At 36.5% G+C, this 18,401-nt stretch overlaps 3 protein-coding genes across 6 annotated transcripts in view; 1 reads left to right on the forward strand and 2 right to left on the reverse strand.

The window, feature by feature from the left end:
- LOC118739356 (calcium-transporting ATPase type 2C member 1-like) overlaps window positions 1–18,401 on the forward strand; it is a 592,847-nt gene that overhangs the window by 6,353 nt on the left and 568,093 nt on the right. The window lies entirely within an intron of this gene.
- Window positions 6,361–8,485, reverse strand: LOC118739369. The gene is made up of 2 exons (XM_036470646.1): window positions 8,198–8,485; window positions 6,361–7,457 (listed from the first exon to the last, which is right to left on the reverse strand). Exon 2 carries the CDS (start codon window positions 6,924–6,926, stop codon window positions 6,537–6,539), a length of 390 nt encoding a protein of 129 aa, XP_036326539.1. The 5' UTR covers window positions 6,927–7,457; window positions 8,198–8,485; the 3' UTR covers window positions 6,361–6,536.
- Window positions 12,289–18,401, reverse strand: part of LOC118739357 (ras-GEF domain-containing family member 1B) — a 15,231-nt gene continuing 9,118 nt past the window's right edge. Inside the window, exons 1-8 of one of the 4 annotated variants that reach the window (XR_004993005.1) lie at window positions 17,680–18,391; window positions 17,480–17,617; window positions 17,100–17,401; window positions 14,561–16,267; window positions 14,333–14,476; window positions 14,067–14,269; window positions 13,629–13,976; window positions 12,289–12,476 (exon numbers count right to left, since the gene is read on the reverse strand). Coding sequence is in view for 2 of the 4 variants with exons in the window: in XM_036470622.1 (XP_036326515.1) it covers window positions 13,691–13,976; window positions 14,067–14,269; window positions 14,333–14,476; window positions 14,561–16,138 (2,211 nt within the window). In the remaining 2 variants the exon portion in view is untranslated. Of the gene's footprint in view, window positions 12,480–13,212; window positions 13,977–14,066; window positions 14,270–14,332; window positions 14,477–14,560; window positions 16,268–17,099; window positions 17,402–17,479; window positions 17,618–17,679; window positions 18,392–18,401 lie in introns of those variants that run through there. The other 3 variants (XR_004993004.1, XM_036470622.1, XM_036470623.1) reach the window with 3 other exon arrangements.

An 18,401-nucleotide genomic window follows, 5' to 3' on the forward strand; every position in this document is an offset into this window, starting at 1 on the left:
TCCAGTGAAAGTAGGTGCAGGCGGACGCGCTCCGAAACCACGCAAGGCAAATAGGGGGGTGCTGAGGCGGGTGGAGAGGAGAGGAGAGGAGAGGAGAGGAGAGGAGAGTTCCAATTTCGCTGAAATTTTGTATATCGATACCTGAGTGGAAGATCAACCTATATTGACAGCCAGTTCGAAAACGCTCTATCTTAGAAAAGTTTTCAAGAACGCACTATCCCAGCTGCCGATTCAAAATCGCCGTATCTCACCATATTTTCAATGCATTTTCATTTGAGATAGCGCGTTTTTGAACCGAATTCTAATATAGGGCGTTCTTCAACCAAATTCTGAGATCGGATGCTATTCAGGAAAATCCGGCGCTCATGAAAAGTTTTCTGAGATAGGGCGTTTTCGAACTGGCTGCGGAGATTGGTCGATCTTCCGCACAGGTGTGATATGTTGTACTTTCACTTAGAAAAGAAGAAGTCTGAGACATGGTCAGGATTAACCAACTGCCACGCCTCTTGTGGGCGGAAGTGTTAAAAGTTATCCGTTTTTGATTAAATTTGGTTTTTATGTCGGTTTTCCCTGTAAAAACATAAATGTGAAATATAGAGAAGATTGGTCTACAGACAAGCCCACCACCCACACAGAAGCTTTAAATGTTAAATATGATCTGATTTTGATGAAATATGGTGTAAACCTTCATAATACGCGGAAAGACGTTAGGGGTCTTCATCAAAAGTGATAAACTCTTGATAAACTTGATAAAGTGATAAATTTATCATTTTGATAAATGAACTGTCGAACTTTGTATGGAAGTCTATTTAACCAAAGTTTATCACTTTATCAAACGACTTTGGACTATAAATGTATAAATTTCAGCCAAATTCAACCCTTACAGCTTGCCAGGTAGTTACTGTTGCTACGAACACATAAAAGCAAATGAGTACAATGGACGAGGTAAGAATGAAACGTAACTAGCCATATAAGTTAAATAATAAACAGTTTTATGCAATTATTTACAAAGGTGCGTTCATGAAAGAATTTAAGCAATTTATTCCCTTATCACTTTAGATGAAGACCCCTACTGAAATTAAGTCAGTGCATATTTTCCATATGTTCATAGTTTGAGATATTATTTTATTTAGGCCTACAATACACACTAAATATATATATCGAGCCCTAACCGCCAAAATAATGTGAGCGACATTTTTTTTTTTTTATTTTTTTTTATGTAGAAATGCATCAAGATGCTCTAGAAATATTTCTGCGTCAAAAGAAAATTTTGAAAAAAATAACATAAGCGACACTATTTTTTCAAAATTTTCTTTTTGATGCAGAAATGTATCTATGTGCTCTAGGAATATTTCTGCATCAAAGAGAAAAAATAAATAAAATTCGCCAACGTTATTTTGGCGGTTAGAGTCGGCATATTTTATTTGGAGAAGTTTCTTATACGACCGCATTCCTCATGAAAATGTATTATTTTCAGCGGTGGACCCCTTTCTAATTCCCAACATACAACAAATTTGTCGAAAACATGCGAACATTTATTGTAGTTAAAAATAGTTCAAATCATAGTTTAACATTTAGTTAAATTTTTGAAAAAAAAATCATTTTTGTAAACTTCTACTTTTGAAAGCAAATTTTTATATTAAAAAGAGGAAATTGTGAAAAACCTTTCGGCCCCTTTTAATTCGACTATGTATGATCGGTTCTGCACAAAATATCACTAACTTTACAATTTTCAGTTTCACTCTTTTTGGCCACACGCTTTACATTGGGCGCGTTCATAAGACGTAGCTGTTTAGCTCATCTGCTACGAAACTGCTGGCAACTGTTGAACCCAACAATTACGTCTTAGAAACGGCTTGATGAATATGCTGCCAAATGAACAGCTGATAAATGTAAACAAACGAAATTGCAATAAAGAGAGATAGTTGCGCCGATAGTATTTAGAATTCAACGCTGAGCTGCCGCCGTGTTGAAAGCATCGTTCAATGTTTTAATGAATTAAACAGTGTATAATTATATAGTAAACATCTTAAAAAACATATATGTATTTAGAAACGTAGTATTATGATAAAATATTTTAGTTACTTTATCACATCAGTAATATAAAATAGAATAAATTGGTTTGCAACTGCCACCTAACAAAACGGCGTTAAATTTAAAATAAGCGGCGTAAGTATTTTCGATACGTCTGTCAGCTGTTTAGGCTAAGCCCAACACGTTGAGTTCAGGTAGCGTTAAAATTTTTCGCTGGAAAAAATTAAGGAAAGTTGCCAACTTTTGAGCTGAGCGGAACTACTCACCTGTGCGTTTAAAAAAAAAATAGCCAACGGTTAGGCAACAGCTACGTCTTATGAACGCGTCCATTGTGCGACGTTGTGTTCTACTCCAGGGTTAAAGGTTTTGCTATTGATGTGTCGAGTTTCATGTATGTAAGTATATCGAATATCATGCAATGTATGTATTTATGTACATTAACTACACAAAGAAACGTTCCATCTACACATCGACTTTCACACGACCACCACTGCCGCCACCAACTTGTCGCTCAAACGACTCTTTGCCACATAACAGGCAAGTTTTCAAGGTTTTTGATTGTAATGAATCGGTTTTACACCCACCCACTTCAAAAAATGCACGAATATTAGTTGATGATATGCTGCTTTACCACAAAAATAGCTAAGAGGAATTTTTGGCAACAACGGAATTTCTTTATGAGAAAGTGAAGATCTGCTAGGTGAATGAATGTGAGGTGGAGAACTTGCTAGCTTGAAAAGAGAAAATAGTTAAATTAGGAGTCATAAGTTTGAGAAGGGAAGTGTATAAATATTTCTGGCAAAATATTTTGGTTAAAAGTTCAGAAAAAAGTGCCACATGAATGAACTTGGCAAAGGATATGGAAAAAGTTTTCACTTTTCACATGCACAACTAGAAGCACATCAGTATGCTTGTTCATATGCAGCTACCATATGTATAATTGTGTGATTTGTATGCGAAAAGTTTGTCTAACAGGATGCAGTATCAGAGGACACTCTAAAGCAAAGGGGCTTAAAGGTTAAAGGGGCTTGCAAACTTGGCTTTTGGCGAATATTAAAATGTCCTTATTAGAATGGGAAATTAGTAGTTAAAGTAAGGAGAGTAAATGCAATAGAAGAGGTTTAGAAATAATTAAGCATACCGTCGATGTTTTTGCGAAACCGCCCATCGACTAGTGGGAAAACCGTCTAAATCGCCGTTGTGGCAAAAAAAAGAGATTTGGTAACACTGAACTCCAGACATCGAGATTTATGCATAAAAATCACAAAATCGTTATTAAAACAACATATTTGTAAAATGATAGCCAGAGAAAATACCGCCTCAAAGAAAACCCGTTTTTTCGCTCTCCTGTAAAATTTGAGTGCCATAAGATAGGCGGTTTTGCAAAAACATCGACGATATGTACATATCGCACACCTAAATCTAAAGTGAGGGGAAAATTGAACTGCTTGTGGATCGTACAGATTCAACGTAATAAATAAAAAATCAGTAAGTCCTATGAATTGATTTATGCAAAAAAAAAATCGCCCAAATTTTTTATTTTTTTTTTAGTTGATCGCTCTTTAGATCTAGATATGCGGTATGTATGTATTTAGATATAAGGTATTTTAAAAGATAAAAATTAAATTGTGGGAAACTTTGTAAGTATTTAGTGAAACTAAAAAAAAAATACATTAATTGATAAAAACTGTTTCGAAAGCTATAATAATGTTTACATATATTGGGTTTAAGGCGTGATGGAGTCAGAAACAGGTCAAACCACGAGTATTTGTTGGTTTATTAAATTAGTCCAAATGCCTTTTACGGCAGCTCATTCTGCTCAGCATATCCGTTATTGATTCTTAGTCCCAAGTGAATCCTACTTACGTCACGCGATTACATAAATGTATTGACACAGGAGTGTCCTTCAAGTGATTAAACTTTAAAATCTGCTAAAATTTTTACAACCTATTGAACTCACGGCCATTCAACCTCATATACATACATACTTACATAGATCCTTATACTTATACATACAAACCCATGTATAAAAGTATTTTATAAGCTTCTACCCTTAACTTACTAAGAAAACATACTTGATAAACTTTTCGCTAAGCTACGCCAAAGCTGCATATTGTAGTCACCTATATCTATGCGTGAATATAGGGGTTTGTACATATCGCACACCGTCTTCAAAAGAGTCAAAACTCAAAATTTGGCATTTTTGAGATTCTGCGCTAAAAATGTACACAGAGCTTTTATTTGTCTTTCAGCAAAAGCTGGAGCAAATGTTTGCTATAATTTGTTAAAAAAAAACCTAAGGTAAAGTCGCCCTTGCCCATATGATTATCATGTACTAAGAAATAATTTTCGCATTTTCTGACAAACGTATTATTTTGAATTGTGACTCTTTTGATGACGGTGTGCGATATATACCTATGTACATATGTATGTATATTGCATACAAGCATTCCCACAAATCGAAATTCAATTTAATCGATTCATTTTATTACTTCTCGTCGTGAATATTACATTTTCAAGGTGGCACATACCAATCAATGCAGCTGAGGAAGGCCTTAAATCTCTGTCACTGTCGTCAACTGTGCTGTTTTTATTTTTGGTCAACATTGCCAGCTCTGAATGGCATAAACGTATTGTACATTGGCATTATTTGTCCGTCGGTGCTTCCGTTTATTGGTTATTGTTTCGATTTTCATACTCTGCTTCTTTTTTTCTTGCTTTTCTTTTTCGACTGTGGTTTTATACTGGTGGGTCGCTGAGGTCGCTATTTTGCTGCATGCCCTGCATGACGCTGCCCAGCTATGCATTATATGCTTCGATATACGGGTGTGCAATTACATATTTGGCTAATTTATCTGTCACACATACATTTTTAATCAAAATGTGCTACTTGACATACAATATCTAAATTTAAAATTTTTGCTGTCGAACTGTTTCGAACCGAAATATTATTTTATCTCTTCAACCAACTCTTTTCCTTAAAATTAAAATGATAGGATTTGAAGAATTTTTCGGGATCTCCTTTAAGAAGAAATTTCTTTACTTGTTCGTGTCAACCACTTCATATGATTTTCTTTGAAGATTCACTAAAAAATCGGCACAAAATTCGGATACTCTTAAAAATTTTGTTAAGATTTTTGGAACTTTGGTTGGCAGGGTGTTAACGAAATTAAAAAAAAAAAAAAGAAAATCACGTACAAATTTTCTCAAAAATAGAGTAAATTAGAATTATTCCACTTCTGAAGAAATTTAAAACTTCGTATTTTTAACCGTTGCCTTTCTAAGGCCGTTTGCTGAAGTAGCGTTTAAGATTTATCGGCCCTTAAAACACAAAATTTTCTTTAAACAAATTTGTTTGAGATGCAGATCAATTTTAAAAGCTACTTGAGAACACGGCCCTAACAATATGCTTATTTGCGTATTGATAGTTTCCTGTTCGCGTACACAAAAATCCAGCAAAGTAGGGGAAATATAGAGACAAAATTGACATTTCGTTCTGATGAAAAGCTGCTAGTTTCTGCTGGAAAAATTTTTGCCAGCAGCCATTTGCCAGCAAGAAAAACAGATGATCAAAGTCATCTGTTTTCAATTTATGAAAATATGGAAATTTATTTCAGATTTAGATTTATTATTATGATTTTTAAGTTTGAAATAACTTATTATAACTGCAAATGTATTGGAAGAAAGCAAGTACTCATTTACTTATGTTTGATTAGCAAATTGCTTTAGGAAAACTTTTAATTTATATTCTTTTCATGTTTTCTGTTTTATGTTTTTCTATGTAAACAAAATTTCGATCAGCTGTACTAAAAACTTGAAAGTTTTTGCTGGTTTTTCGTTCGCGTACTTTTGCTAGCATTTCTCTCTTTGAGAGAGATCAGAAAAAAATTTATTAGAATTTTGCTGCTGAGAGTTTTCTGCTGGAAGAATACGTGAATACACCTAATGTTAGCTTGCTCGGCAATAGAGCTTTCAAAATAGTTGTATGAATCTTTGAGCCTTTCCCCCGACTTTCTTGAAAAAAAACTGCGCTAGGAGTGTACAAATATTTAATCATATCTCTAATGAATTTTCCTGAAGACTGAAAGATTTTTTTACCAATATAAACTACTGTTTCAGTATTTTATGAAAAAAGCAGTAATTGTGGAAATGGTCTAAATTTCTGTACAAATCTTTGTAGTACGAATAATGTAGAAATGTACATACGTTCATTATAGTGTTTTTTTGGATAAGCTTTTGACGCGGTTTCCTTTGATATACAAATATATATACATTCATAAATGCATCATAATCAATCAAAGCCTGAATTTTAGATTTTTAGTTAGTTACTGCTTTTTGTATTTCAGCATTGATGTGAGATAGGGCCTTTCTTTATTAAGGTAACGATATGAATTACACAAACCGGATATCGAAGAAGACTTTTCACCTTTGTTTACTTTTTTCGGACCCCTAAATCTTCAGCAACTATCGACCTATTCTTACATAAGTTATAACGGTTTAAATTACATGAATTCATGTCCACTTACCTCGATTAAACTATCACTGCCCAAACAAACGGCAACACCGCCTTGTACTTTTTTGTCGCCCCTAGACGCTGACGAGTTTACACGCACATTTGCTGTCCCGCCGCTACCAGCATTCACGCGCGTTCCTACACTACCACCGCCTGCAGCTGTTGCTATTACAATTTCGTCCTCTTCGTCGTCGAAAGCGTGACCCACAGCCGTTGTACCAGTAGTTGCGACACGTTCTTCGTCGTCCGTATCGTCTGCCAAACCAATGCCCGCGGCTAAATTGAAATCATCTGAAGCGCCTGCATCCACATCCAATTGTTCTTGGAAACTTAAATCTAAATCTTGGGGTAATTTTGCATATTTGTTGTGACTTTTCATTTTCCAAATGCGAAGAGACGTTATGTTGATGTGCTGATTCTTATATTTTTATTTTTGTTGCTTTTTAAGCCAACGACAATGGTACGAAAGGGGGTCAGTTAAAACATAGATGAGTCATGCGTGCGGCAAGGACGTAAAACGTGGTAAATATAAGGTTATTAAAAGTAGTTTCTATTTTTAATTCTTATTTGAATAAAATTGCAGCGAAAATTCGGTTTTACGGTATTTCAAATGTTTTTAGTCACTTTTACTTTCCATAGCTTTTTTAATTATTTTTTGTATGTACATATGTTTTATTTATTATTTCGTTCAAAGGACACTCCGCTACTGGTTGCTTGTATTTTGGCATTCACTAGACGAATGACACCACGTCATGCCACTGGCATGGAGAATTGAGCACAATCGATTTTTCGTCGCGTTTAATTTGCGCTGTTTTTTACGTTTTTCACATTTGCTACTTATGTACACATGTACGTACATACACTATTCATATGTGTTAATTCTTCCATTTACTTTTATTCCAAATGGTAACTACGTAAATATGTATGAATGTTTCCATTTGAGCCGCCAACAGGTTACGCCACCACTCACTTCCCCCTCACTCCCACTATTTACCAATTCACAATGAAATTGGCAGCACTGCTTTTAATCCATCAAATGTTTTGGTTTTTGTAATTTTTTGTTTTTCGAATGTACGCCTACAGTGCCAAATGCTAAATTCTATCAATATGCGACAGCAGCGTTTCCGCCGGAAGAAATCGCCTCAGCGCTGTGGCGAAAACAATAGGTCGCGACAGCAACAAAAATCACAGGCGCCAGCGATTCAAGGACGCATAAGAGGTGACGCTGGCGTTGCACTAGCAAAAGTCAAACTACGAAATCTCAAATGCCATTACAGTGCAGCCATGTAGACAATGCTGTGGCAGTCACAATCGACGTCGCTGCGTACGTCGTCGCTGCACTTGCGGCAAGATTTCACGCCTCAGCGCTGCTCTAAAGCGATTAGGAAACTGCAAAGACGTTCACGTTCAGCAGCGTTGAATGGCACTGAGTAAATGAAGTACTACATACAAGTTGCACTCACGGAAATACTTTCACTGCCAAATGGGGAGTCGATGGGCGGTGATGTTATGGCGACACACAAAAATGTCAGCAGAAATTGGAGCAGTGCATTGCTGCGCGTGTAATTAAATGGAACGATGTCGGTATGAGCCGCATCACTTGTAACAAATCAATGTTTTATTTCGTTCAAACTTTTTTTCGCTACAAACCTTTTTCACGTCGGAAGTCTCTCATCCTCACTTGAATTCCACTTTGCAAGCGTACATTTTGTAAGAAAATTACTTATTAGTGCTCACACACCACTTTGTCTACTTGAAATAAATTTTTCTTCCAATTAGATTGGTCTCTTTATGTTTTTTTTTCACTTTGCCATTAAAATGGCTCCAGTCATACACTCACCAGCCACTCGACTCAACGTCTCAAACACATTTGACAACTGATTTGGCTTTGGCCAAAGCAGCGACAACAGCTCTTCAAGCTGTTGTTGCAGTTTCCTTTGCCGATTTTCCAACTAGAAATGTCAGATAAAAGCAATGAAAAAATACAAAGCTGTACAACAAAAGCAATCAGTTATTGTGGCAACAACGGTCGTCTCGTTTTCGCGCATGGCTTTTGCAACAATTCGTTGAATTTGCAACACCGTTGTTCTTATTGGATTTTCTTTTCATTTCACCTTGCTTTGTTATTGTATTTGTATTGTTATTGTTTGTAATAGATTTGAATGCAATTGTGCGCAGTTCTTATTTGAAGTATGGCATTGCCAGTACAAGAAATAACCGTTAGTTCTTACATGTATTAGTGTACATAGCTTTGAAATGGGCTTTTGAATTGAGTGGTGCCCTTGGAAAGAGCTGTAGCCTAACCAGACATACGTGATATGTAAGTATTTATTTGAGTTCTTGATTAAAAAGGCATTAAAAAGAGCATAGAAGTGGTGTGTAAGCAGTGCACGGTCTTTACGAATTTATTAGTAGATCTACCAACTATTTAACTATAATATATTTTCTAACATTTTTATCAACCAAGGCTTAAAATCTACCAATATTTTTCAGAAAGAAAGCAAAAATATTTAAATACATATTTTTCCATCGAAAAATTCATTGAATAAAACCGAAAATTCATATTTATTGGGTTTTAGACTCGCTGAACCCGAATCTGAGGTCCATTAACCTCCATAATGTCAGGCTCGATGTCATTTGAAGGTCAAATAGGACCAAAAATTTATTCAATAAAAAAAACAAATTGGTTTTGTTGTCGCTGAATCCGAATATGGGGGTCCCATAATTCCTCAAGGTCGTCTAGAGGTCATGCCACGTTCATCCCAAGTTTAAATTCAAAAAATATGTACTGAATTTTCAGGTTTATTCAATGAATTTTCCCGTACTTGACCTTCAACTGACCACGAACTTGACGTGATGGAGGCTAACGGACCTCGGATTCGCATTCAGCGTGTCGAATAATAAAGGCCTATACAGGTTTGGTTTAATATGCATACACTTTTGACGTAGAATACGTCTTACGTTTCGATATGGAGACTATGCTCAAATGTTGTAGTTGTAATTTTTAGAGCTTCACGAAAACGCTTATTGCACGAGAACTAGTCAAGCGATTTCAAAGAAAAGTGTGGCGTTTCAAAGCGAAAATTCCAAACCCATCGACATATAGGCTTATTTTGGGGTCAATTTTGAGCCTTTAAAGTGCTCTAGCAAATTATGCTTTCCAGATACAACCTTCATTTTCGGGATATAGGTTCTTTGGAGTAATGTAAATATTATCGTGTACAAATTTTATATAAATTCAACAAATATCGAGCATTTAAAGGCAAAAAGGCTCGAAAATCGCTCGAATGATTTTGTTTTTGTTTTCTTTAATCAAAAATTTAGGTGTTTTGCCTTCGTCTGGTATATGGGATGTATTGGTTGATATCTTCTAAGTATGTTTATTTTATTCAAATATATGGGCATAAATGCTTTTCCATGCAAAAGCACTTCGTCATCATTTTACAAACACGTGCATGGGAAGAACAGTTAAGCAGTGTCAAAAAGAGACCAAAAACAAATGGCGCAATTGAAAGGACATATGTATTTACAAGATGATCGCAGCATATATGTACATATGTATACATAGCAACCTATTAATATACATACATATTATATAAATGCACATACATACAGATGCGTGCAAGTAATTAGCAACGAAATTCAAAACGATATTGCTTGCAAATTATGTTTATTTATTTATTTTTAATAATTTTCATTTAAAATATATTTCAATCTATTTCAGAAACCACAATAACAAAAGTTGCAAAGCTTGCACAAATTGCAAAAAAATTAATCAAACTTCAAAAAATTGTCATATAAATTTCAAAATTTTTAATTAGAATATTTATGCATATATGGGTATGCAGTTTTGTAGCCCATTCAATTTTAGTATAATAAAGTGCAAGTTTCAAGTCGCTAAAAATTACCGTTGATTTTTTAGAATTTTTTTTGTGGAGGGTGTTGCGCATTTTCTTCCATATAACACATGATCAAAATATTTTTTTACAAGGTCTAGACGCTGAACGCATGCCTACAGAAAGTTATTAGATAAGCCTTAATATACATATGGGTTCAGCTGTTTACATCTTTAGAAATTCAAGTAGCTTTTCTTGGGAGACAAAATCTTGGGATAGAGAAATAATAGCAGATAATCAGCTTCATTGTGTAAGTCGTAAATTAGGCTAAATTGCACGACTCAAGAACATTGGCATTGTCTACTGTCGTGCTGAAACAAGTAAACGACGAAAATTGTCGAAAACTATGCAGTGCTGCCAAGCTTTTCTCTTTTAATAAACTAGTCGAGTCGAAATTTTAGGCAATGACATGAAATTTTCGATACTATTCGACTCTCGAAAAACGACTTGCGTTCGACACGACTCTCACAATAAGGTTGAATAATCTTCCAACTTTACGAGAGAGAGAGGTCTACTCAAATCATCGTTTGGCTTCCGAAGTTGTGAAGCGCTTTACCGTCTCAATTTAATAATCTGGTATTCAAGCAACTTCATATAAACCTTTTTACCTTTAATTTATTGTCCATCCACATAATCGCTGGATGTCTCCTTCAAAAAAGGTACTTCCGATAAAGAATCAGTACAAGTTTATATTATTGAACGGCACTACTAATCTTAGTTACAATCCGTTAGGTTAACAAATGTTGACGTCAAGCTCAGCTTATGGTAAGCACAGGAAGCGTGCTGGCTCGACGGGTTACACAAAAGATAGAGAGCTGTTAGCTGAGAAGGATTGAGCTGACATGTGAAGAGGTAGTTGGTGTCATGGGGTGGTGTCTCCACATGTCAGACACTCATTTTGGATATCTAGATCGAGTCTAGATAAGTAGCTGCTTAGGCGGCTACTATATCCAGACCCTAGTTGGACAAAAGCTGTGTCCTTTAGTGACGATATCCGTTGTGTGAAAGGACACAACGCTGTGAGACGCCTTGTTTAGTTCTTGGTGGCTTTTATGGGAGAGCGTAAGTCAAAGGTGTCGGAAGGATTTCGACACTTGAGCGCCTTGTTGAGGTAGTGTACGCGAGCCAGACCCCAGAATTTTCGACATCAGCACGCATATAATGTCCGGGATATTGGCTTTCAGAACTTTGGCCTTTCCGTTAGCTATTTGAACTTCGCAGCTTGGGGAGATAAGAAAGGCACTCGTTTCTGGTAGTGTGTGCAGCCCTCTAATACCTTATTGCCGGCTTAAATAGCCCTTCGAGTGGAACTCCATACCAAGCTTTTGGGGCATCCGGAACTTTTCAAGCTCTTAGCACTCTCTTCAGATAAGGGGTTTGAAATATGACCTGAGCGCCGAAATTTCCACTCTATCGTCGCGCTTGACCAAAACTTACCCTCAGCAGAGGTGGAGTTACAGGTCTTACGGTGCTCTTGCCGCCTTTTCAGCTTGTGTTTGGTGACGAATCCCCGAATTGAGATCACTAAAAAGGAAATCTCAACAATGGTCATGCTCATTCACTAGTACAGAAGCTTCAGCTGAGACATAAGGGCGGATTTCCCGACGAGATAAGTGAGCTGGGTGTTAATAAATATTAATTACTTACCAATTTTTATTACTCGAACGAGGTAGTTGAACCATTTTCTAAAACTGCTTCGCTATGTTCATACATACATGCATACCTTCAATAAAAGCATTTTACAGTATTTTTTGTTTTCGGAAAGTAATAGACTTTTTTAGAAGAATTTATTTGCTGTATTTTTGTCGTTATCAGCTTCAGAATTTAGTTGATAATTTGTTTTTCTTTTTTATCTTCTCTTGTGTTGTTGGTTTGTTGTTTTAAAAGTTTTGCTTAGATTAATAATCTTATAAAGGAAAGCATCGTTATAGCTACCACCAGTCATACTTTTGTTTTCTTTCACATCGAAAGATTTTTTTGCACAATATTGGAGTTCAGTTTCAAGAGTTTTACATAGATTGTTATCATGTTCACTGCTGAATTTAAATGAGTTGTAGTTAAATGTAGTAATTTGTAATGGGATTTTCACGAGTATATAAAGAAAATGTTTATGAACGTAAATACTGCATTTGTATTATGCTTTTTATGAGCACGTTTTGTAATACAATGATTTAAAATTTTTTATAAGCATGTATTCGCTTTTTTTTTTGTGTAAATTTCTGCTGATCTCACATCACCATATTTTAACTATATAATAGTAAAGTGTAGATGTAAATATAAATACTGTCAACTTAGCAATAGAAACACGCAATATTTTCATAAATATCATTAGCATTATACAAATTTGCACATACATTCTTGCTGCATGTACTTAATAGATGCATGTGCATGCAGTATGCTCGTATGTATCTATATAGTACAATTAGAACTTATGTAGACTTATTGGTTAATTGTTTTATTTTTTTAACATATTATAGAGCTAGTGCATATGTTAATGTCAAATTATAAAAACATACAAGGTTGTACAGTAAATCCTTTTGATGTTAAACCTAAAAGTTGTCAATTTTAAATTGAAATAATTTTAAAATAAAAAATAAAGAAATAAAAATAAAAACTAGGAACTATAAATTAAAACTAAAATAAAAACAGAAAAAGAAAAAATAGAAGGTAAAAAGTGACGAAATTTAAATAAATTTTACGGAGGTTTGAAATGATTTTTTGTTTACTGCTTGTTTCTTTTGTATACGATAAATTACTAAATGCATTAAGTACAATTACTGGCAATCCCAGAAAGTTACGTCGTTTATTATTTAAGTAGTACGCTAATTGTAAAATTTTATTGACTTTTGAAGCCAACAAAATTTTTCTCAAATTAATATTTTTGTATGTTACTTTGCTACCTTACTATTTGTTTGTGGTTTGTTTGTTGTTATCTTATGTGCTTAAAAATATATGTAACTAGACTTAGAATATGTTAAAAACGTTTCGAAAATATCAAAGTAGGTATCAAAAAATGGCAAGCGTTCTGCAACAAATGCTAGAAACAAAAATAACGGTTTTAAGGGTATTCACATTGCAGCGCAAATTATGTTAGTTCAACAAAATTTTAACCTAGTTCTAAGTATTCGATCAAAAATAACCCATAGATTGCGCCACAATTACCCCTTTAGTACAAACATATATGTATTTACTCTGAAAAAATATCTTATTTCCTTTTGCTACGACACTACGACACTGTTGCAATAAACTATGGTTGGTGTTGTTGTTGCTCTTGCAATTGATTTAATAACTGTTGTTTCGTTTCGGCTTTGACCGTTTTGTAACGTCCCTTCTCCTCTGTATTTTCAGGCGGTTCGCATTCGAAAGACGCCATCGATAGTGTGTTCTCATTTAGAACACTGCTAGTCTGCAGATATGCAATCACATTTGGTAGCTGCTCAAATGGGCAAGTAACCTTCTTCCATTCGTTGAACTCCATCACCTGTTTGGCGAGTTGTGAACATTTTTCAAAATTGATATGATTGTTTGGCAAACTGTGTGTGAGAGTAGAATACAAGGATATGAATTCAATTTAGTTATAAATATTTAATTGCTTTGTTTTTTTTTATATATATTTGATTTACCGATTTGAACAGCCCTCGTTTAAAAAATATAGATCCTTAACGAATAAACTAAAAAATGGAATGATTATGCGTTCACGTTCTTCGGTAGCGCCCTCGGAACGCCACATAGCGGCTTTAAGTGTTGAGCGATAACTATTGAAATTCGATGTAGGATCCATTTGATGTTCCAGCACGGAGAATTTTGCAGATTGCACTTTCGACCACTTGAACATGAAAAAAAAGATTAATTTAATTTTTCACTGGCCCTACTGCATGTAGGAGCCTACCGTTTTCTTAAGCCTCGAAATGGGCGCCAAATTCAAGCCAGCTATAATGGCCATCAAGCTGTTAAAGTTGCCTATGTTGAAACACTCTCGTGCCGTCTCAATCCAATATTCGATAATGCGTACACGCTGCTTCTTCTTCGGATACTATCAAATGATACGAACAAAGTTAAAAAGATTGCAATGGGATTAACATACACTCAAAAGGTGGCCGGACTCATTTATTTATACCTTTACAATCTCCGACGCAGTCAGGTAGCTCAGGCGGTTAAACCACTCCACGTACGATTCTAGATTGCGTGTTTTTTTCATATCATTTAACGTTGCCGCGGATTCCATGTTCGTCGAACTCTTACTGGTATTCGTCCCTGTTGGTGCTGTCGACTTTCCCTCAATGGAATGTTGGTATTCCTTGGCGAAAGCTTGCACAAATTCCTCCGGCCCAATGTGTGACAAACGCTCAAGCTCAATGGCGGTCAGCTGATGCGCTAGCTGCGCACAACTCGGGCAGATATCCATGATGCCGTGTATTTCATGCGCGCTATTGCCATCTATGGCTACTGCTACAGTAGCCACCGCTCCGGAGCTCAATGAATTTGAATTGTTCGTGTTTGTGCTTGATTTGTGTGTCTCTGCGATGCTGCTTGTATGAAGCGTGTGACTCTTTACACAACCTATCAGCGAGTTGTGCGTACCGCTTTGATTGACAGCCGTTGTGGCCGCCCCCGCCGATGTGTTGTAGTGCGGTAATTGTTGATGATTGTTGCCTGTGGTGAGATCCGTAGCTGCCATTGTTTGCAATGTTGCCTCATATTGCTCGAGCACTGTCAGACGATGCACCAACAGCTGTAGAATGCGTGACACTCGCCTACCGAGTGCATTATCAATATAGACACACTTGCGCGCCAATATACGCACCTGCTGCATTAGGCGCTCATCTCGAAAATCATACGGAAACGTTTCAATCCACTCGGCTAGCAAACGTATGCAATTTTGTGCGCTCAGCTGTATGGCGGTGCGCTGCTTGAGGTGGCCTTCGACAATTACATTTACCTCATTATGACCAACTGTTTGTGGCAAAATAGCAGCATTGTTTGCAGTTTTGCGCTGCATTAGCGGAGACGCGGAGGCGGCTACAGCCAAATGGCTAAAATGTGCCTCGTCAACAACATCAACGCCTTGTTGCTGTTCCTGTTGGTGCTGTTGCTGCTGCTTTTGCTGTTGACGTTCCCATGTTTTAGAAATTTGCGCAAGTAATTCATGCGGCCGCACAAATAGGCGAGCGCTTAGTAAAAATGCGAATATAAAATTTTGTTCTGGATAATATTCGCTGGTCGGCACCATATGTGTGATGAGCGCCTCCAAACTGGCCGACACCAAGTGTCCATCTTCGGTATAGACTAACAAATCACTACGACTTTCATTCAATGACACATCACCTACAGTGTCTAATGATGCTACTGCATCACGAAACTTCGATTGCGGGCTAATATATTGAAGCTTACGAAATGGCTGTCGTTGTATTCCGGCAATACTGGAACCATCACGCCGATGTGCAGCAATGCGTTCGTTGTTGTTGGATTGTTTAACTATAACGCTTTTGTCTGGCAGTGAGTTGGACGTTGCTACAAACGACGATGTAGTTGATGAAGCGGTCGGCGTTTTCGTTTCATTTTTATGGCTAGTAATTGATTTTGCTTGATTTGCATTGGCACTACTACTGCTACTACTGTTGTTGCTGCTGCTGCTGCGCCCATTACTGGTACTACTGGCGCTGGCGCTGCTACTCTTTATGACGTTATTCGGCATTGGCAATTTGAATTTTTCAGGCTACTAAACTTCTTCTGTAGGATTCGCCGTTTTTAATTGCGCGACGAGACGCAAAGCGCTTCACGTTGTTCAAACGCATTCAGAGCACTAAATGTTCTATGTTTTGTTCTGGAAAAAGAAATGAATAATTACTACTTAGCTCTATAAATTTATTCTTATTTTCTTTCTCTAAAATGAAGGGAAATATTTTTTTTTTAACCGCAAAAATTCGACTTACTAAATCCGGTTTCGAAGGAGGTTAAACCATTTTTCAAATTGCAAGTGCATGTTTTTGCTACTGGTTTGGATTCTAAAGGTAAAAAATACATAGTTTTGGTTGAAACCTTTTCTCGGAAGTGCCTTCTAGACTTCTTAAATTAGGGGGTGGATGGGTGGTCTAGGCCACCCCTATGTAGATACATAGATGGAGGATGACCCTGACAATTATCAGGTTAATAAGAAACCTCCCCATTAATATTTTGATAATGGCGGAGTCAAATGGTGTGTCCCAGTTCTGTTTTCTGATTTTTTATCACTACCGTCCCAAATTTTCCCTCATCGTATATGCCATATGCTACAATTTTTCCCCCTTTTACGAAATCATCTGATGTTTTTCTTAATAAACAGTTCATAAAGTACTGCAACCACCTATTTCAGCTACATAGCATTGAATTCTAATTAATTGTCCTACATATATTACGGCACTAAATTACTGAAAGACAGCATATCATGCATCGCAACCACTCGCCTTGTAATAAAACCAGCACATACAATTTGACAATTTTTCATATAGCGATTGAGTGTATGTATGTATGTACAAATATATCGACTTACTCCTAGAGCTATTGGATAGCACGCCGTCCATATTTGTTTTTTATAACTAAAATTTCCTAATTTTAGCAATTTGAAAAGTATTAATAAGCACATCACTACTATCAAGATCATAGACATTGATTTTTACCTTTTAAGTGTGTGCCAGTATGTTCGTGTGTACCGACGTAGTAATGCGATTCGCGGGGTAGGGCAAGTATGGTCTGCCGGTTTATGTTTGCCTTGCTACCTACTTCCTTTTTCCTCCTCCTTCCCCAACTCGCGTTTATTTATGGCTTGTGAAATTCGCAGGTTGCTACTGCTGCTGCTGCGCAAGTTAATTTTTAGTTATATTTTACAAATATCCGGCACACCCATATTAGATTACAGGATAATGATTTTGATTGCGAACTCAGCATCGTCCAATTTCTTGTATGTACAGCATTATAAACACTAAATAAATAATTGAAAATGGTGATTGGATCGACATTGCACAAATATGTATGTATGTAGTGTTTTATTAGAATTCACCTTTCACCATAACTGGCGTAGCACAAACAGGATATAGAGCCAACAAGCACTGACCAATGGCCTGCTTTCTATTTTATACTCTTTGCTTTGTTGAATTGCATTGAATTTGAATGGTCAATACTTTGTTCGTAGTTATCGCTGCAATTTCACGACAATATACACAAATATTGTTGAATAGTTGAAAAATGCACTTAACTCACCTGGATGCAGCCTCACCCTCCGTAGTCGTGTACGCGGCAGACTGCCTGACTGCGTTTCAATCGACCGTACGTGCAACCAGCCAAGGCAGCCTTCTTGACCCCACCCGTCTTTTTTATTTTATTTTTTCTTATGCTCCAAAATTTTCCGTAATGTCAGCGTTTTTCACGCTACCGTATGGCGACGCCTCCCCTTTACCAGGGTAACGCCGTTGTTCACACTTTTACAATGCAGGTACACCTTTGCTATTTGCTTTCACGTCTATTTTTCAATTAAAGCAAAAATCACTCATTTAGTGCATGTTAAATGGTGTACACAGTACTTTTAAAACTTAATTCTTTTATTTTAAACAAGAATATTCTTATGAACTCGCATCCCGGCACGTCTGCATTTCACCTTCTCTGTAGTATTTCTCGAAATCTGTCGTCGACAACGACGACGGCAGAGTTTCTACTTTCCTCGCAATCCCAACCACACCAATTCCCTCCCCTTTTTCACACACATACACAAAGTCAAGAAAAACTCTTTCGCCCGACGCAGTAGCGAACAATAATGCGTAAGTGCAAACGGGCGTCCTCTATTCTTTCACTGCACACGGAAAGCGATTTTTATTTCGTTCTTCTACTTGGAAAAAGTACCAAAAGCCAATTTTCTTTTATGTTTGCATGCAGTTTTTTTCTTGTCGTACAACGAGTTTTCTTGTGTATTTTCTTATCTTTTTGCT

Source organism: Rhagoletis pomonella, unplaced genomic scaffold (assembly GCF_013731165.1).
Source record: "Rhagoletis pomonella isolate Grant_MI unplaced genomic scaffold, Rhpom_1.0 Rhpom_scaffold_00005, whole genome shotgun sequence".
Taxonomy (NCBI): domain Eukaryota; kingdom Metazoa; phylum Arthropoda; class Insecta; order Diptera; family Tephritidae; genus Rhagoletis; species Rhagoletis pomonella.

What these genes read in the sequence shown, in the direction of transcription:
- LOC118739369 (XM_036470646.1), bottom strand. Translation starts at nt 6,926, where the DNA reads ATGAAAAGTCACAACAAATATGCAAAATTACCCCAAGATTTAGATTTA.